The sequence below is a fragment of the Nicotiana attenuata genome, chromosome 8 (assembly GCF_001879085.1).
Source record: "Nicotiana attenuata strain UT chromosome 8, NIATTr2, whole genome shotgun sequence".
In the NCBI taxonomy this organism is placed as follows: domain Eukaryota; kingdom Viridiplantae; phylum Streptophyta; class Magnoliopsida; order Solanales; family Solanaceae; genus Nicotiana; species Nicotiana attenuata.
The window spans coordinates 18,894,395-18,915,307 of record NC_031996.1 but is presented as its reverse complement, the minus strand read 5'-3'; the positions used below and the strand labels follow the sequence as shown (position 1 = coordinate 18,915,307).

The window sequence follows — 20,913 nt, the reverse complement described above, 5'->3', positions numbered from 1 at the left end:
ATACAATTGATTTGATATTCAATGGTAAAGAGCACCAAAGACAAAGTGGACTGTAATTGTTGTCATTTGTTTTTTTATAATTCATACGCACTTTTACCACCTTCTTGTTAAAGTTATTGTTTTAATTGAGTTCCCAATCTCATTTTAGGATTCATTATGGCACTTCCCTCTTCAAATATGTTGAGATGTTGATGATAAGAAAAAATTTGAATACCTTTCAACAGCAAACCTCTGGGCGCATACTGAGTGCAAAAGAAGTTTTGGTGATGAAACGCCACCAGAGAAAGTCGGTGACGATTATGAAAGTGAAAATGAAACTTCTTGCCCATTGGAGCTGTAGTGTAGTAGTTCATTTCTACTAACTTTTCAAATTGTAATAGTACACTAGAGAACATCAGAGACAATTAGAATGTTGCAGAAAGTCGCTCAACAATTTCATGCCTTCTACTAAACTCACAATCAGATTGCAGATTTTGCTCATTTTTTAGAGCATTTATAATTGTTGCACCCTCGTATTCATAGACAATTTAGATCATTTAGATCTTTTATTATATAAACATGCTTTTTCATTTTTTTTTTGGCACAGATCCTGGGAACTCTCTTAGCTCAACAAGGAGATGGATAAACCCAAACATGCATACACAGATGCATATCAAGGTGGTTGGAGAAGAGAATTGAACAAAATTTATTTCAATCAAGTTGCAGGGAAAACTGGAAGTCTACCCATGTCATCTGCCAGACTTTAGTGAAGATTGCTTCGAATGAGACTTGAAACCATGAGGCAATTTTTAAAGAACAGATTAATTTAGATGTTGCTCCATGTCGTCAATACACCTATAACCACAGGTAATTAACATTAAATACTCTACTTGGCTCTTCATTGCACATTTAGAGTAATATAGGAAGATAAACAGCTTTACCTGTCAGCAAATTTCTTTTCTTGTTAACATATACGATTCCCAACTCGGTAGCTTTTGTATGTGAAATGCATAGTTTTCAATCTGTAGTCAAATGTTCATTAGGAAGTAGTATTGGGATAAGCTGTAGATATACACAGAGAACTGAGATTCCATCATATGCAAATAGAAACATCACTACTTCTAAGACACATTGTCAATAACTTAAAGAGATGTTCTAAAACTATAAGTAGATGCTAAACTGACATGCCAGCATCATGACTATAGCTCCTCCCAGATTAAGCTTTACCTATACCAACAGGTCAAAGTAAAGTATACTTGAAAGCTACCTTTTGGGGAGGGTTCGTAAGTATGATCTTAGTAGAAACAGGGTTCTATCCAAATCCATCTGGTAAAGAGATAGAGTAAGTATATCACCACCATCTTTTGAAAATTTCTCCACTGTTTCTTCCTGAAGGATAAAGATAGAGTAACATCAGAAATACCATGAAAACACACCCATATGTGTAACATAACTAAAGCATAAATTACATTTGCAATATATGGCTGATATACCAGAAGAGATAGATGGAATTTTCATGATAATTTTATCAAACATAAATTGGTATGTCAGAGAAGTTTTTCATTCCACTTCATGGAATATCATAATCAACAGCTTTTGTACACCATATACGGTTAAGTTAAATACAAATTATAATTCAGTAAGTAGTTACAATCATTAAATTCTTTATTTAGATGTGAGCACACAGCTTTTTCATTAGAATTTTTGAAATAGTAGAAAGTTTCAAACCTTTGCAACAAAGGGCTTGGCCTAATAGTCAATAAAGTGGGTGAAAACATAGGAGACCAGGGTTCAAATCCAGCAAAGACAACAGAAAACAATAGGTGATTTCTTCTCATTTGAGCAGAGTTATTCAACAGTTGTGCTTGTGGGAGGTACCAAGTAACCAATAAAATAGTCGAAGTTCGCACAAGCTGCCCCAAACACCACAGTTATCAAAAAATAGTTTCAAATCTAACCTTCAGTTTTGGTAGCAAGGTGAATGATGATTATGTGATTTACCAAATCCAACTAACTTGGTAATGGGTTGAACAAACGCTCTATAAATATTTGGAAAAGGCAGAGATGTTTTAAAATAATTAAATAAAGTTGAAGCGCAAGAGCATTTTATTATTTGCAAGTCAGGAGCCAAACTTTGCTTAAGATAGGAATGGACAAGTTCTGTATATGTCCACTTTTAGGAGCATCGCATTGTCAATGCAGTTACTTGACAGAGACACAACCTTAGAGGACTGAACTTTTACTAACTAATTACATTTAGGAATTTATACTATGTCCTTGATTGTTTAAGATTAACAAACTTTGCATGTTTAAGTATGCCAGGTGGGACCAACATCTCCAAAAGCACTCTTATGGTCGAGCTCTGGCACATCCAAATAAGTGCTTACTTTGCAGATAAGGAGAAGGCGCTTCAGTTTAACATCACCAGCATCGTATTGTGTGCTGGGAATTTTTAAACCTCCTGTCAATGTTACTCAGGCTCTTCGTTTGCCTTGACAAACATGTGTCAATGGGTATGATACAGGTATCTCCTGAATACACTAAACACTTGATTTGTGGATTAGGCGCACGTAACGGGTTCGAACCCTGGCGCAGAAGGGTAGAGGGGTGGGCCATTATCCACCGAATTTCGAACCATACACCATTGTCCCTCAGGGATTTACTGGTTATATTTTTTTTTTTAAAAAGATCTCACCACTTTTGGACCAAGTTACCAACAGTTTTTTTTTTTCGGGTTTTTTTAACCCCTTTGAGGAGCTCTCACTTTGCTCCCTCGGTGACTCCAACCTGCAACCTTAGGGTTGGGGGTGGAGGGTGCTTACCACTTGAGCAACCCTCTCTTGTACTAACTTTTGCTGGCATATTCTTCATAAACAAAGATATTTTCTGAGGAATACTCCTAATATTGTGCTATGAAAAAGGAAAACCAACAATTTTGTATATAAATTGAGTCAAAGCACTACTTTGCAGGGAGCAGAGAGAGAGAATGCAAATGGAGAGCAAAAGAATTCCATTGAACTCATGCTCCTTTAGGAATGTAATAGCAAACACTTAACCCAATAGCAATCAAAGTGCACACAAATGCTCTAAAAAGCTGTCGGGCATTAGCTAAATCTTGGCTACTGATAATATATTTGGACAAATAATTGGAAGTTGAGAGTATCTTGAACAGAAAGCTTTTTAACAGTCCTTTCTAAGTGTACTACCACAACAGGACATTAGCATGTCCACAAAGATTCAATCTCTTTGATTCAAAATGAGCAACTCCAGTTGAGTCCTACCAGAGTCTCGTAAAAGAAAAAGTTTGTTTACTGCAGTATACTATAGTCCCGATAAACACCCTATTGAAATTATGAGAACAATCAATTATTTCCAACTAGCAGAGCCATACCACCACAAACGCCAGTATTTTTAACATGAAATAACAGGAGAGGAATTTTAATAGAAATCAAGCGAAAGACGATGTTCAAAGAAAAAACAACAAATCTCTCAGGTATAGATCTCAAAGGCATAAATATACATAATGTGCATACCATCAATTGAATCTGTTCTCCGGATCTCTGAATTGAAGCAGCCTCCAATTGAAGAGTTTTAGAGGCAGTGCTTTTTCTTCCTCAGAAAGATTGAAGCTTTCTGGAGTAGAACAAACGTTTAAAGCACACTACAGCTCACCAACTCAGGGGCATGATGTGTTAAACAATAAAAAAAAAATATTAAGGCAAACAAACAGAAATAGCGGCTGACAATCGGTGCTTTTTCAATCCCTCCATCATATAGTGGATTCATGCTCACTATGGGAAAGGGAGAGCAATATGGGAGGCCAACACTAATCAAGCTTCTTGGATGGTACAGAAATTTTCAAAGCAAATAAGTACATTGAGGAAGCTGGGATCACTTTCACTGAGATGCAAAACATGGCAGAATTTCCTATCAAGAAAATATACCAGAAGATGCTAGGAACATTCACAAAAGTCAGTTGGAGAAGGCTTGTTTGCAATAACTATGGCTCGCCAAAGTGGTTGTTCATTGTAAGATTGGTGGCACATGGGAGGCTATACACCAAGGACAGACTACATAAATGGGGAATTCTTACTCATCAAACATGTCCCTTGTGTGGTATTGCACAGCAGAGTATATCCCATTTGTTCTTCAAATGTGATGTTGTCTATCGGAAACAGCCTCTCTGCCTTTATAGGGTAGGGGTAAGGCTGCGTACACACTACCCTCCCCAAACCTCACGTATGGGATTAAGTTGGGTTTATTGTTGTTGTTGTTCTTCTTCTTCAAATGTGATGTTGCAGCTGAGATATGGGAGAGACTACTCAGATGACAAGGACTGAATAAACAAGCACTAGAGTAGGAGGCTGAACTTGGCTGGGCTATGACACATTGCAAGGGAAGGATGCCAAAGCTGAGATATTCAGAGGCTGGTGGGATTTATTATGTGTGGCAAGAAAGGAACAACAGAGTGTTCGCCGCTATGACCAGACCTGCTGCAGCGATCGTGAGGCTAATCATCTAGGAGTTACACTATAGAGGAAGTAGGAAACCAAAACTAGCTCGGAGACTAAAGAATTGAATTTTTACCCTTGACAACTGGGATTGGAGTGGTAGTTAGAGTAAGTAGGAGGAGTTGTGCACTAGCTGAACTTTTAGGCTAACTAAAATGGAGGATCTGATGTTAGGTAGCTAGAAGAGTGGAGACTGCTACAACACTGGGGACGCAATGTCCAGTGATGTAGGGTCTATTTTCTTTTGTTAGCTGTAAATATTCTCATTGGTAATAAAATGTTTTAATTACCAAAAAAAAAGATACAAGGAAAACAACCATCCTGACTACTTTACATTTTCATTTTTACACCAAAACGCTAAGAGAGCTAAACATCTATAGGGTACAGATATTTTCCTTTTTCCCTTCAAAGTATCTTGATATCTCTCCTTCCACAGTCCACCATATAGTCGTCGGTATAGCGTTCCCCAACTTTTTATCGTCTTTATGTAGTCTTCTTTTACTCCAACAAAGTAGCAGCTCTTTAGGAGATTCTGTCATGCACCATTTAACTTCAAACAAATTCAAAAACATGTGTCAAATCTGATTTGTGATTCTGCAGTGCGTCAAATTTGGGCAAAAGTTAAAATGGGTTCGGTCAATAAATGGGTCTGACCGAACCACCAAAAATCTACTTGGGCTAAGAAGGCTTGGATCCAGATGGGCTAAAGAATGGGTCGTAGCCCAACCCACTCAACTTGACCCAAGAGAAATTGCATAAGCTAAAACCCTGAAGTCACCATTTTGAGGTGAGAGGAAAAGTGACAGGAGATGGGAAAACGACATCACATGGGCAAAAACCTTAAAAGATTACAAGCAACTCCTCTTATGAATGAACTGGTGCTTTGGAAGTTCTTCAAACAAAAGGTATTTAGATTTTTTTTTGTTCTTTTGTATGTCAACAAGTGAAAGCACAAATATAAACACATACATGGAGAATACAATTAAATCTTTCATGACCAGTTGATGAAAGACTCTAAACGATCAAACAAGAATAACGATTATCTTGTTCCAACATTGATGAAAGTCTTTCAAAGTTTTAGACCTCCATGCTCAATGAACTTGAACCGAGTAAACACAAGATCAAAATATACTTTTGCACAGAAATTTCAGAACTGCTCCAATCGGGTAATATATGATGTAGTCCTAAAAAGAACTAAGACAAAAAATTAATAAATGAATCCTTACATACAGGTCATCTTTGACTACTGTTCACTACCAATAGGAACACCGATGACAAAATTCTTACCACACTGCTCACTAACAGCATTCAAAATGTATGCCAGTGAGACCAAGAGAAAGGCACAAAATTCACATGAGTTAAATATTTGCCCATGTCAGCTTGTTTGCATTATGCATTCTGCATTCTCTCACTATTCTCCATTATGTAATCTTGTCAAGAAGAAATATATTAAGAACAGGATCACACTGCTTGATAATAAAAAGACGCACCTGAATTAACAGCATTCGCAGAAAATGCAACTTCGAGCTCAGCCTTTCCAATGCCCAGGAAACACGAAATCGCACAACTGTACACAAATGATCAAATAGGTATCTAATTTTCTCATCAGCCATCAATTCTAAAACTTGAATTTCCCCATCCATCTTTCCATCATAGCAGAAAGAGTAAAATAGCACTAAAATCCACCTCAAACTGCTACAATAAATCCTCTTCTCACTAGACCACAGTAGAAGGGGAGCCTTAGCGTAACTGGTAAAGTTGTTGTCATGTGACCAGGAGGTCACGGGTTCAAGCCGTGGAAACAACCTCTTGCATAGGTAACATTGCGTACAATAGACCCTTGTGGTCCGGCCCTTCCCCGGACTCCGCGCATAGCGGGAGCTTAGTGTACCGGTCTGCCTTTTTTTTCACCAGACCACTGAAGCTGGGAATGTGCTGGAGTCAACTAAAAACAATGCCAGGAAAAATTAGGGCAAAGAATTGGCTAAGTCAAATAAATGGTAGCTAATAAAAGTATTGATTAGATAGCTTACGATGAGATTGGATTCTCCTTAAAAAGAATGAAAAGAGTATAAATGCCCAACCAGCAAGAAGACACTTGCATGCCAATATCAGACTTTGACCTTTCTGGGGAATAACAGGGTACAGAATCGATCTGCAGTTTGCATTAGTATAAAACGTTAACATAGCAGGCCAAGCTTTGAGAAAAGCTCTATGCATATTGGACTTCCAAAATTAAGCGACGTACATTGGACAATGAAAAGAAATTCTACCATACTAATATCAAAAGCAGCAAGACAAAAACGGACCACTTTCTTTCATAATTTGGTGATACAGCAAGACAAAAGTGGACCACTTTCTTTCATAATTTGGTGATACAGTAGCGCAGTAATACTTCACACGATCAAAATACTAGGAGGCTATAATTCATACTCATATAGCTCTTTGTTTTGTTCATCTAAGATTCTTAATGTTTCGTATATCAATCTTCGCTGTGGGTGAGAATAGTCACCAGCAGCAAATACGTTTTTCTTCCGTTCCACCTCAATCCAACTGCAACCAACTGGCTTTTTAAGATCTCTCGTTTTCATAGACTTCCTTATCTCTAGGACCTCATCCCATCTTGCATCTGCAGCATACAGATTTGACATGACTATATAATTCCCAATATCAGTAGCATTGACTTGAAGCAGGTGACCTGCCACAGTACGGCCTATATCAACCTCCTGATGGGTTTTACAGGCACCCAGAAGTGTTCCCCATATATTGGCGTTGGCTTTAAAGGGCATCCGGGTCACAAAGGAGAATGCATCTTTAATTCTGCCTCCACGTGCAAGTAGATCCACCACACACGCATAATGCTCCATGCTAGGTTTGATTTGATGCGTCTTTTCCATTGAATCAAAGATCTTTAACCCTTCATCCACAAGGCCAGCATGACTACAAGCAGATAGCACTGTAGTTATTATAACATGATCTGGTTTGAAGTCCAGCTCAAGCATATGATAGAATATCCCAAGTGCTTCTTCTCCCATTCCATGCATAGCATACCCTCCAACCATTGCTGTAAACATAACAAGATCTTTGGCAGGAGATGATTGGAAAAGCTTGTATGCATATCCTAGAGTAGCACATTTCGAATATACATCTATGAGAGCTCCAATCAGATAAACGTCATCAAGGAAAGACCTAATCACATATGCATGACACTGCTTCAGCAGGTTGCTTGAGGCCATTTGAGCGCAAACAGGAAGGAGGCTCAAAATGGTCATGGCATCGGGCCTCATTTTGTGATGCTGTAACTCAGTGAACAGACTCACTGCTTGATCAGGACAATCATTTTCAGCATAAGCTCTAACCATCAGATTCCACGTGGTAAGATCCCTCTCGGTCATCCTCTTGAATATACCATGTGCATCTTCATGCAAACCATAATTCACAAACCCTGATATCATCGAGTTGCACGTGACTACATTCTTGTTTCCTGATAAACTCTCAAATATTCTGTTAGCATAGTTCAAATTGCAACACTTTGCATATGCATCAAGTAAGGCATTAGCGAGAGTAGGTTCAGTATCACTTAGCATGATACCAGATCTAACTGAAAAACCATGTGCTTCTTTGACCTTATCCACTCTGGAAATATTAGCAAAATAGCGCACCGCAGCCAATAATGTGATGGAGTCAGCTTCCATCCCCTCTACAAACATCCCCTTTAACAAGTTAATAAATTCTTCGTGAAGTTGGGTTTCTGCTAAGGCATCAAGCATAGTGTTCCATGATATCACGTCTTTGTTAGAAGTCAACGAAAATGTGTGACACGCCTCTTTGATGTTTCCACATTTTGCATAAAAGCTTATAAGGGCATTAATCACAGAGGTATCTTGATGGAGGAAACAGTGACGAATTACATAGCCATGGATCTGCTTCCCAATCAACATGTTATTGAGCTGTGGACATGCAGGAAGAATGCTCACAAGAGTAACAGAGTCTGGTTCACTCATCTCCTCTTTAGTGAATTCACGGAAAATATCCAGTGTCTTCAACCATTCACCATTAACTGCATATCCAGCAATTATTGAGTTCCAAGATACCAGATCTTTACTTTTCATATTCCGGAACAAAGTCTCTGCTCCTTCAAAATTTCCAACCCTCAAGTAGCAGCTCAAAAGAGCATTGATGACGGTAACTTCTGATAGCAGCTCAGTCCGTCGAAAAACATAACAATGTATTTGCCTTCCCAAGTGGTAACCAGCTATCCCTCCTAAGCTAGGACAGATAGGAAGAATATTTGCAATAGTTGCATAATTAGGTAGAATGAAAGCTTTCAACATCAACCTGAACAATTCAAAAGCCCTATCCGTAAGCTTATTCTCGATGAAACCTGCAATCATTGCATTCCATGAAACAACATCTTTGTCAGAAATTCCATGAAAAGTAGCAGCTGCATCTGAAATATTCCCGGATTTTGCATACATGGATAAGAAAGCATTTCCTACCAGTGTTTTACAATCCAATCCGTATTTTATCGCATAACAATGAACGCTTTTTCCAGCACCCAAAGCTCCAGAGCGGGCAAGCACAGGAATAACAATAGCAAGAGTGACAGAACTTGGCTTAGGATAATGGGCTCTGTGCATTGAATTGAACAGCCTTGTCATCTCTGTTTCATGAAACCGCGAACCAGTAAATCCAGACAACACAATATTCCATGTCACTGTGTCACTGTATTTAATCTGGCTGAAAAGCTTTTGACATTCATCAAGATCTTTACATTTAGCATACATATTAAGCAAAGCTTTTGTAACAAATTGACAAGAATGATGGCCTAACTTAATGACAGAACTATGCAGAGCTTTCCCCAATATTCTATCTGATATGGCAGCACAAGATTTCAGAACATTTGCCAAGACTTGGTAGTCAGCAACTGTTGGATTTTGTATTTTTTGGATAATGCTAGATACTACTTCATTCTTCATGCTAAAAAATTCCAGTAGTAATTCTTTAGTCAATGCATATCGACTTTCATAATCCAAAGCATACTTTCATTCTTCACGGAATTACTGAATTATTCCCAAGAATCAACTTTAACACTCCAACTGTACTTCCCCATAGGGCCTGTGACAATTCAATCAATTCAGCGACAAAATTGAAAGTCTTCAGGAAGCACAAAGCAAGATATAGTTTATATATAGAAGAAACCTAGTTTTGAGTTAGAGAGACTTGTCAGCAAAACTCTATGTTCATTAACCATGCTGAAATTGGGTTTGAAAGAATCAAGGAAACTAACCAAAAACCACCTTAAAGGATATATGTTGTATATATTATAAGTTGGTTATTAGATAAGTATTTGGGGTCCACATGAATCACAAATACTTCCTGTGTGTTTGTTGTATATATACTGATAATGCGCAATGAATTAACAAAGTGTTCTGCCAGTTTTTATCTTCTCAGATAGTTAATTCATGGTATCAGAGAAATCAACAATGTCTATAGAAAACAAAGCCAAGATCTCCTTGATTGATGCCAATTCTCCTTACTATGTTTCTCCATCCAACAACCCTAGAATGGTGTTAATTCCAAGCACCATGTATAGTGAGAACTACAATGGATGGGCTAGAGCAATGCGGAATGCATTGCGAGCCAAAAATAAGTTGATGTCCATAGATGGTTCACTGGAGAAGCCTGAAGAAAACACCCCAGAAGTTCATGCCTGGGAGAAATGCCATTCAATGTAAATAATCCGTTGACCATTGTTCTGTTGTGCCAAATGGTGAGGTCTTCCAGGTGAATGTGGTGGGAAGGGTTCATTTTGGGGCTCATATGGCACTTAGCAGTGTGTTGTTAGTTCCAAACTTTAAATGTAATTTTATTTCAATTCAGCAGTTGACAAGTGACACAAAGTGCATGGTGACATATTTCTAATCGTTTTGTTATCTAGGACCTCACCTCGAAGAAGCTGATTGGCCCGGGTAACTTGCGAGGAGGGGTTTACTATCTAAAGAATGGGGCTTTCGGAATAAGTGCAGTTTTAAAGAGTCTAAAGAAGGTGAACTTATGGCATGCAAGAATATGGCACATTTCATATGCAAATATGTCAAAGTTGTCTGAAATTCTTGGGCTACAAACTTGTAGCTTTGTTTCTAGGAGCTGTGCTATTTGTCACAGGGCTAAGCAAGCTCTTATTTCCTATCCAATAAGTTTCAATAAGGCAAGTGATCCTTTTGACCTAGTCCAAAGTGATTTATGGGGAAGATATAGAACACCTTTAACAATGGGTGCACATTACTTTCTTACTATATAGCAGCAGCAGCACTTGTCACAAAACTCGGAAGTTAAAAATTGAAGATGCAACTACTTATCGCCGTCTTGTTGGGAAATTAAATTATTTGATGAGAACAAGACCCGAAATTACATATTCTGCTCACATATTGAGTCAGCCGATGCAGGATCCACGTCAAGGTCATAGGGATGCAGCTATGCGAGTTTTGAGGTACTTGAAATCGAGTCTGGTTCAAGGCATACTACTTCCAGTTGATAACAAGTTCTTGAGGGGTTTTTGTGATTCATATTGGGCGTCATGTCCCATGAGTAGAAAATCAGTGACCGGTTATTTCATTAACTTGGGAAAAGCACCAGTGTCTTGGAAGACTATGAAACATTCCCCTGTGGCAAGGTCTGAGTATAGGGCGGTGGAAAATGCAACCAGAAAGATAATGTGGTTAAGAAGTTTGTCGGATTGTCTTGGTGAAACAGAGAACCACACAACAGGACAAAATTGTGACAATCAAGTTGGTCTTCACATAGCGATCAGAACGGCCACGCTATAAGGGACAAGATTCGAATTGGTGTCATCATTGTTGAAGACATAATTAAAAAAATAAAGTATGCTCTCTATAACAGCTCAAACCTTCACTTCAACATGGTACCAGAGAATGCAGAGGTCCTCGTTTTGAATCTCACCGCCACCCATTATTAAAGAATTTCACGTGATTGGCCCGTGAAAAAGAATCTGGCCCGCATGTGAGGGGTGCGTTGAAGACATAATCAAATGAATAAAAGTGAGTCTCTCTAAAAGTTTAAGCTTTTAGATGAGATGGTTCACACGCTTCAATAATCACTACAAGCTATGTTCCTACTAGAGAGCAAAAGGCAGATATCTTTATTGAGGCCAACAGCAAATTCAATGAATCTCAAGAAAGTTGGGCAAATTGGGGGTGTAATTAAAGGATATATGTTTTGTATATTATAGATAAGATTGAGATAGAGTACAAGTAGAGTAAGGATAAGTTTAGTTGGTTATTAAACAAGTATTTGGAGTCCAAATGAATAACAAAAATTGGCAATGAATTAAGGAAGTGTTCTGCCAATTTTAATCTTCTCAGATAGTTCTTCACCATTGTTCATCAACTATGGTCTTCGGTTAGTTTCCTTACTTCTGCAGGGAACCCAATTTCGGTAGAGAGAGAGAGAGTGAACTTACAGAGAACAGGAAGGAGTTCGCAGACCCCAGGGCGAAGCAGTGAAAGCTTCTGCGAAAGGGTGTGTTGGTAGGACGCCAATTTTCACATTTTGGATATTTAAGAAAATATTTTTCCTGTGAAGAGAAAAAAAAAAGTTCAAAACTCTTTATTAATCTTCTTCACTTTATTTTCATCCCCACCAACTCCTCACACTCCACCCACCCTACCCCTACCCCACCCAGCCCCTACCCCAACCACCCCTACCTTCCAACCCCACCACACCCACACACGCCCCAACTCGCCCAACCCCTACCCCCACACTACACACACACCCCCACTCCATCCAAAATAGAATTATGAGTACTTTCATTTTCATTTTAATAAAATAAGTTTTTTTTTATGTAAAAAAGTATTTTCTTTCATTTCAACAAAAAAAAAAATTTATTTTCACGATGTAGAAAAAATATTTTCTTTCATTTCAATAAAACTAGATTTAGTGTACGTGCATTGCACGTGTATTATGTGTTATGCACAAAAGGAGAGATTTTTAATTAGGTAGAATAAGAATAAGTATAATAGTAATCGATGATGCAACATATATTTAAATGGTAGACCGCCTAAAATAGTGTATATTAAATTGAATAAGAATGAATTTAGAGTAATAGCAATTGATGATGCCAAAAAAAGTTATTACATTGAAAAAATAGTTGTATTTAGCATGTGGACACTAAATTGAGTGTTACAACGAAGCTTGAATGTGGTGATGTTGTTGGAACCATAGGATAAATTGTTGCTTACCCTCTTGATATCATCCGTCGAACAATGCAGATGTTCGCCGTGAAGAATGTTGCTTCAGTTATTACTGGTAAGAGGAAGGCACCTCTAAAGTATGCATTTAGTAAAACAGTTCAGAATTTGTAAAAATAAATATAATTATATAATTGTAATATATGTAAAATTCATGTATAATGTGTATACTTAATTTGTGTATGCAATGCTTCATTTAGTTGGTGGAAAGAGATGCTTGCCGCACTTAGTGCTACGTACAGAGAAAGGGGATTGGACATGTAAAGAACTTATTTTTGCATTGTAGGATCACCGCCCAGCTGCTGGATATGCTTTCGTCTTTATTCATTATATCTTTTATTCTTGCATTAAATTTAAAATATGTATCCTACCAAAAAAAAAAAAATAGGTTAGGTAGGACACTTAAAAAGTATAAATATTTCCGAAGTAGTTGAAAGAATTTACCTCTTTATTGTCAAACGATTCACCTTTGATATCCTCAATCTTCACTTCCCGAGCGTTTTTTAGTTGTATACTTGGCAACAGACTTATATTTATGTTTTTTGCCTTCTTGTAGCCATGCCTACATATTGTGTAATTATTAAATAATAATAACCATATTTTACTAAGATTGCTTAAACTTAAAAAAAATCTAAGCAAATATTACCAGTTTTGGAGAGCTATTGCCTTTTCAAACTTTGGATTTATCATTATACTACTAACATATGTAGTGGATATTGAAAACTCCCTTCACAGATAAAAAAGATGTTAAATATAATAAAAAATTCAACAATTTACAAAAATACTAAAGTTCTTGATATTACCTCTGTATGCTGTTTTCCTAACATCACATGCTGCAACAACAGGTTTTTCATCAATCAATTTTTGTAGCCCTTGACCGTCTATCTCTGAGAAATCATTCCATAAGGTTACAGTCTTTCTATCAACCCTGAAATGTACAATTAAATATAATCATTAACATCTTAATTACGAAGAAACATTTAACATATTGAACTAAAACTTCCAACTTACATCTCGTTGATAAGCACTATCTCCCTTCGTTTCTTTGAACCTTCTCCCATAGAGGGTTTAACATCCACTAAAATTCCAACTATATCTAGAAAGAATATTAAATAGATATATGTATATTACCAAAATATTAATATGGCGAATAGAAGTATGATATTGTTTATATATTTAGTGAAAGATTATTGGATGAAATCTAAACAACTTACCAAAAATTATTCCATTGGTGCATTTTGATGCCTCATCGAATGAAATAAAATTATTTGAAAACCAATGGTTGAAAAGTGACTGTTGCTTTCTTCAACTAAAGTATTCTCCTTAAATCCAATCTCAAGCTCCTTGTGATTTGATTGGAAATTAGGATTAACACTATTGATGCGTCCGTTTATGATGTAACAGATCATGTTTTGCTGTAAATAATTTTGTTACTTCTCAATATAACCATTGAAAAGTGTAGCGTGAATTTTTGTTCCCTGTAAAAAGTTTCACTTTAAGCTAATCTGATGGTTGAAACTATAATATAAAAAGAGATGAAATAAAATTTTGATATAAAACAATAATTACCTCTTCATCAACTAATGTCACAATTTTTCGGGTGCCTTGATTTGTTTTATTGTTGAAATCTTTTGCTATTCTACTCCCAAATACTAAGACTCGTATTACCCAACATGAATCAGATACTCTTAAACTATTAATTGGGACACATTGGTACACAATTCCTTTTCGCTGTCCATTGCAGGTGTTCCTAAAATAAAGCATGCATAAGAGTTTTACAAGTTATCAAAGTGACTAATTCAATAATTGATTATTTTCATGATATAAGGAAGATTGTTTACCTAAACGGATGTAATTGTTGAAATATGAGTGATTCAAGCGTGGCAATTGTTGTTGGGTTTTTAAGCATTAAAATAGGCTTAAAAGAGGGTGAATGGGAAATGGAGGGAAAATGAAATATTTGAGTTTCATTTGAGATTCCCTCCTTGACAAAGGGACATTATCCCATATTGGAAGAGGAAGAGGTTTTTGATGGGTATATAAGCAATTGCTCTTCTTCTAGCTCTTAAAGAGTTGAGAAGAAGGCAAGCCTCGCGCCGTAGTCGTCGTTGCTCGCTCGGCGATTCGGATTCGGATTCGGATTCGGATTTGGATTTGGTCAAATGATCGATTGATTGATTAATTTTTTGGACCAAATTTATTTGTTAATGGTAAATATTAACAGAAATGTTATTAAATATCTATTTTAATAACAGAATATTAATATTAATATTAATATTAAATCCAACGGAATATTAAACGTTTTTCCGTTATCCGTTTTCCGTTTTTCGGTTGTGTAACTGAAAATTAACCTCCCTCTTGAATTCCCGGTTTATTGATGTGTAAATAGCCATTTATGTTATGGCATTTATGCTATGACCGTTTTGCATAAACAGTCATTCTGAAGAGTTGCACCTCTTCAGTTTTCAGCCCAACATTGGCTATATATACAAGTCCATTCTCTCAGATTTTCCATACGATTTTCTGAGTTCTCCTCCTTTATTCTGCATACTTTTAACTTCAAAGAAAGCAACAGTAAGTGTGATTTGCTAACGAACTTTGTGTTCGGTGAAACACTAGGGTTTGAAGTACCACTACACCAATGTGTAATTCGTTCTATCCTGGGAGGAAATAATCCATAACCTTGGGTACTAGGAGGGGATTAAATTCCTTAAGGAAACACTGTGAATTCAATGGGCTCGGATTAACTTTTGTTTCGTTTACATTTTTTGTTTATATATTATTTTACCTTTTCCAGAATTAGTTTACAAATACAGTTTAATAACAAGCTTAAGGAATTTAATATTTTCTGTATTTGTGTTATATTCACTGTTCTGGAAATTAAAACCTTTGTGGTTTTCTACCCCGCTGGAGATTAAAATCTACGTAATTTTAACGATTGTTTGTGTCATTCTTTTACAGAAATAACTAATGACAACGGGAACCAGGCTGTTCCGATGGTGACTGCCAATGCATCGACAAGCCGAACACCGGCGTTGGCGCCGCGGAGAAACCCGAAAAATTTTTCGGGATAGATTTCAAGCGGTGGCAGCAGAAGATGTTCTTCTACTTGACTACTTTAAGTCTACAGAAGTTCATTAAGGAAGATGTTCATGTTCTGCCCGATGAAACTCCAGAGAATGAACGCTTTCTAGTGATTGAGGCGTGGAAGCATTCTGATTTTCTGTGCAAGAATTACATTCTTAGCGGACTGGAGGACGATCTGTATAACGTCTACAGTGGTGTGGAGACGTCAAAAGAATTGTGGACTATGCTTGAAAAGAAATACAAAACTGAAGATGCCGGGTTGAAGAAATTCGTTGCCGCTAAGTTTTTGGACTACAAAATGGTAGATAGCAAGTCTGTTATTACCCAAGTCCAGGAATTGCAAGTGATTATTCATGATCTCCTTGCTGAAGGTATAAGTCGAATTAATACTAATGTTGAAAGTAGTACTTTTAGTATTTTTACTAATAGAATTTTCATTGAAGGTCTTGTTATCAATGAAGCATTCCAAGTAGTAGGGATGATTGAGAAGTTGCCTCCTTTGTGGAAGGACTTCAAAAACTACTTGAAACACAAACGCAAGGAGATGTCCCTTGAAGATCTCATTGTTCGGTTGAGAATCGAAGAGGACAACAAAGCTGCTGAAAAGAGAGGCCGTGGAAACTCAACAATAATGGAAGCAAACATTGTTGAGGATACTTCTCAAAATAAGAGAAAGAGGAAGTAGGCTTCTAGACCGAAAAGCTACCCAAGCAAGAAGCGGTTCAACGGAAATTGCTACAACTGTGCGAAAGCTGGACACAAATCTACAGATTGTCGTGCTCCAAAGAAAGACAAGAAGAAGGGTCAAGCAAATATGGTTGAAAAGCACGAAGATGTTGATGACTTGTGTGCTATGCTTTCTGAATGCAACCTGGTGGGAAATCCTAAAGAGTGGTGGATTGATTCTGGAGCCACTCGCCATGTTTGTGCTGTTAGGGAAGCCTTTGCTACATATGCTCATGTTGGACCCGAAGAGACGCTTTCTATGGGAAATGCTGCAACCGCCAAAATTGAAGGATGCGGGAAGATATTTTTGAAAATGACTTCTGGCAAGGTGGTGACTTTGAACAACGTCCTTCATATTTCCGAGATTAGGAAGAACTTAGTCTCTGCTGCACTTCTTGTTAAGAATGGTTTTAAGTGTGTTTTTATATCCGATAAGGTTGTAATAAGTAAGAACGAAATGTTGTAGGAAAAGGTTACCTCACTGAGGGCTTTTTCAAGCTGAATGTAATGGTTGTTGAGAATAATAATAAAATTTCAGCTTCGTCTTACTTACTTGAGTCAAATGAATTATGCCATATACGTTTGAGTCATGTCAATTATAAAACCTTGCAAAAAATGATTAACTTGGAAGTATTTCCTAAGTTTGAATGCGACAAATCAAAATATCAAATATGTATGGAATCTAAGTATGATAAACATCCTTATAAGTCAGTTGAAAGAAATTCAAATCCTTTAGACTTACTTCACACAGATATTTGCGACATGAAGTCAAACCATCTCGCGGTGGAAAGAAGTATTTCATAACTCTTATTGACGATAGTACTCGATATTGCTATGTTTACTTACTTAATAGTAAAGATGAAGCAATAGACGCATTCAAGCAATACAAAAATGAAGTTGAAACGTAACTTAACAAGAAAATCAAAATGGTAAGAAGTGATAGGGGTGGTGAATATGAATTTCCTTTTGAAGAAATATGTTTTATATATGGAATTATTCATCAAACATCGGCCCCTTACACGCCCCAATCCAATGGGATTGCGGAAAGAAAGAATCGTTCATTAAAGGAGATGATGAACGCATTGTTGATAAGTTCTGGTTTGCTACAGAACTTGCGGGGGGAATCCATTCTAACGGCTAACCGGATACTAAATCGAGTACCCCATAGCAAAACACAATCCATTCCATATGAAAAATGGAAAGGAAAGAAGCCCAACTTGAATTATTTTAAAGTGTGGGGGTGTTTGGCAAAAGTGCAAGTTCCTAAACCCAAAAGGGTAAAAATAGGACCGAAAACCATTGATCGTGTTTTCATAGGATATGCGACCAATAGTAAAGCATAGCGATTTCTGGTTCATAAATCAGAAAATTCCGACATTCATAATAATACGGTTATAGAATCAGATAATGCTTAGTTCTTTGAAAATATATATCCGTATAAAAAGGAATATGAGTCGGTTGATGAAGGATCTAAACGACCTCGGGAAGAAACAAAAGAAAGTACATTTAATCAGGAGGATCCAAGACGTAGTAAACGTCAAAGAACGTCTACTTCATTTGGACAAGATTTTGTGATTTTCTTATTGGAAAATGAGCCTCGAACATTTAAAGAAGCTATGTCTTCTTCGGAATCATTGTTTTGGAAAGAGGCAGTCAATAGTGAAATAGAATCCATATTGAACAACCATACATGGGAATTGGTTGATCTTCCTCCTGAAAATAAAACTTTGGGTTCTAAATGGATTTTTAAGAGAAAAATGAAAGATGATGGAACAATTGATAAATTTAAGGCAAGACTTGTAGTCAAAGGGTATAGACAACTAGAAGGTCTTGACTACTTTGATGCATACTCTCTAGTTACAAGAATTATATCCATACGGATGTTAGTAGCATTAGCTGCAGTGTATGGTCTTGAAATTCATCAAATGGACGTTAAGACGGCCTTCTTGAATGGAGATTTGGAGGAAGAAATCTACATGGAACAACCTGAAGGGTTTGTGTTCCATGTAAAGAAAAGAAGGTATGCAGACTTGTTAAGTCCCTTTACAAACTAAAACAAGCACCCAAACAATGGCATGTGAAATTTGACCAAACAATATTGTCAAATGGTTTTAAGATAAATGAATGTGATAAATGTGTGTACATTAAAAATGTTCCAAATCACATAGTCATTGTTTGCTTATATGTGGATGATATGCCGATAATGAGTAATGACATTGCCAACATAAATGCTACTAAGAGTATGCTAACTAGCAAGTTTGATATGAAAGACTTGGGAGTTGCTGATTTAATTCTGGGGATTAAGATCCATAAGACTCCTCAAGGTCTGGCATTGTCACAATCTCATTATATTAAGATAGTACTTGAAAATTCAAGCACTTAGGGTTTAAAGTTGCAAAGACTCCAATTGACGTGAATCTTGCATTAGCAAAGATATAGCTTGTGGTATAAGTAAATTGAGTCGATACACGAGCAATCCAAGTCAATCTCATTGGATGGCAATGAAACGAGTTTTGGGATATTTATAACATACCCAGGGCTTTGCTTTGCACTACTGTAAATATCCTGCGGTGATTGAGGGATACTGTGATGCAAATTGGATCACCGGTTCAACTGATTCTAAGTCCACAAGTGGATATGTATTCACTATTGGTGGAGGAGCGGTATCTTGGAAGTCGTCCAAACAAACTTGTATTTCCCGCTCTACAATGGAGGCTGAATTCATAGGCTTAGATAAAGCCGGTGAAGAAGCTGAATGGCTCAAGAATTTCTTGGAAGACATTCCATTTTGGCCCAAACCGTTGGCACCAATATGTATATATTGCAATAGTCAAGCTGTAATTGGAAGGGCTGGGATCGTTATGTATAACGGTAAACCTCGCCATATATGACGAAGACATAAAACCATTACGCAATTACTCTCTAGAGGAATTATCACGATTGACTACGTAAAGTCAAGTGATAATGTGTCGGATCCACTTACAAAAGGCCTAACTAGAGAGGTAGTTGAGAAATCATCGAGGGGAATGGGACTATGGCCGAGAACAAGTCATTGTGGCGGTAACTCTACCTAGAAGACTGGAGATCCCAAGATCTAGGTTCAAGGAGATCAAACAAAGTCATTAATGACGGTTCAACATTGTCAACTAAAATTTTGGCCCATTCTCGTGATGAGACAATGTTAAGTACCAACGATAAAGCATTAAGACTTTTTAATGATTTCTAAATTTGATACGGGGTATATCAAATAGTGTATCTATGGGATGACACGTTTAGGAATCACCTATGTAAGTGTGAAGTGTTAGCCGCTTCAAGGAGAATTTTGTAAGGCCAGTTCTCTACACACTTATGAAACTAGGCGGTGTTCATGGCTGAAACGAACCCAACAATGAGAACCAAAGATGGTTAAGGGTTGGTTGTGTGACTTATAGTTGTCTAGGTATACACCAAAGTTCGACGGTTCAAAGATATCAAATCTACCGATTGACCGAGTATATCCTACATAAGTTCACTACGGAAAGTTCAAAGGGAAACCTACTTATCTAGATGCAATTAATCCTTGCTTGTGAATCACACAGTTTTTCATGCATATTTCCCGTGATATAGCCATTCCCCATTCATATGGGGGGTTGTTGGGTTTTTAAGCATTAAAATAGGCTTAAAAGAGGGTGAATGGGAAATGGAGGGAAAATAGAATATTTGAGTTTCATTTGAGATTCCCTCCTTGACAAAGGGACATTGTCCCATATTGGAAGAGGAAGAGGTTTTTGATGGGTATATAAGCAATGCTCTTCTTCTAGCTCTTAAAGAGTTGAGAAGAATGCAAGACTCGCGCCGTCGTCGTCGTCACTCTCTCGGCTCTGCTTCGGCTTCGGATTCGGTCAAATGATCGATTGATTGATTAATTTTTTGGACCAAATTTATTTGTTAATAGTAATGTTATTAAATATCCGTTTTAATAACAGAATATTAATATTAATATTAATATTAAATCCAACGGAATATTAAACGTTTTTCCGTTATCCGTTATCCGTTTTTCGGTTGTGTAACGTAAAATTAACCTCCCTCTTGAATTCCCGATTTATTGTTGGATAAATAGCCATTTATGCTGTGACCGTTTTTCATAAACAGCCATTTTGAAGAGTTGCACCTCTTCAGTTTTCAGCCCAACATTGGCTATAAATACAAGTCCATTCTCTCAGATTTTCCATACGATTTTCTGAGTTCTCCTCCTTTCTTCTGCATACTTTTAACTTCAAAGAAAGCAACCGTAAGTGTGATTTGCTACCGAACTTTGTGTTCGTTGAAACACTGGGGTTTGAAGTACCACTACACCAGTG

General features: G+C 37.2%; 2 protein-coding genes across 4 annotated transcripts; both read right to left on the bottom strand.

Annotated features, from left to right (window-relative positions):
* Positions 329 to 6,305, bottom strand: LOC109231015. Of its 3 annotated transcripts, XR_002068745.1 has the most exons (5): positions 5,981 to 6,305; positions 3,513 to 5,040; positions 1,247 to 1,368; positions 921 to 1,001; positions 329 to 834 (listed from the first exon to the last, which is right to left on the bottom strand). XR_002068745.1 is itself a non-coding variant. In XM_019396534.1 (4 exons), exons 1-3 carry the CDS (start codon positions 6,131 to 6,133, stop codon positions 944 to 946), a joined length of 333 nt encoding a protein of 110 aa, XP_019252079.1. In that variant the 5' UTR covers positions 6,134 to 6,305; the 3' UTR covers positions 329 to 834; positions 921 to 943. The 3 variants fall into 3 exon arrangements, 1 of the variants encoding a protein (XP_019252079.1); XR_002068744.1 differs by having other exon boundaries at positions 3,513 to 6,305; XM_019396534.1 differs by lacking the exon at positions 3,513 to 5,040.
* Positions 6,786 to 12,086, bottom strand: LOC109231014 (putative pentatricopeptide repeat-containing protein At5g08490). The gene is made up of 2 exons (XM_019396533.1): positions 11,974 to 12,086; positions 6,786 to 9,608 (listed from the first exon to the last, which is right to left on the bottom strand). The coding sequence occupies exon 2, from the start codon at positions 9,467 to 9,469 to the stop codon at positions 6,911 to 6,913; it is 2,559 nt and encodes an 852-aa protein (XP_019252078.1). The 5' UTR covers positions 9,470 to 9,608; positions 11,974 to 12,086; the 3' UTR covers positions 6,786 to 6,910.

What these genes read in the sequence shown, in the direction of transcription:
- LOC109231015 (XM_019396534.1), bottom strand. Translation starts at nt 6,133, where the DNA reads ATGGATGGGGAAATTCAAGTTTTAGAATTGATGGCTGATGAGAAAATT. An exon ending in TGCGAATGCTGTTAATTCAG is followed by an intron (nt 1,369 to 5,980) that starts GTGCGTCTTTTT and finishes TTTATCCTTCAG; the next exon opens with GAAGAAACAGTGGAGAAATT. An exon ending in TTACGAACCCTCCCCAAAAG is followed by an intron (nt 1,002 to 1,246) that starts GTAGCTTTCAAG and finishes ATTTGACTACAG; the next exon opens with ATTGAAAACTATGCATTTCA.
- LOC109231014 (XM_019396533.1), bottom strand. Translation starts at nt 9,469, where the DNA reads ATGAAGAATGAAGTAGTATCTAGCATTATCCAAAAAATACAAAATCCA.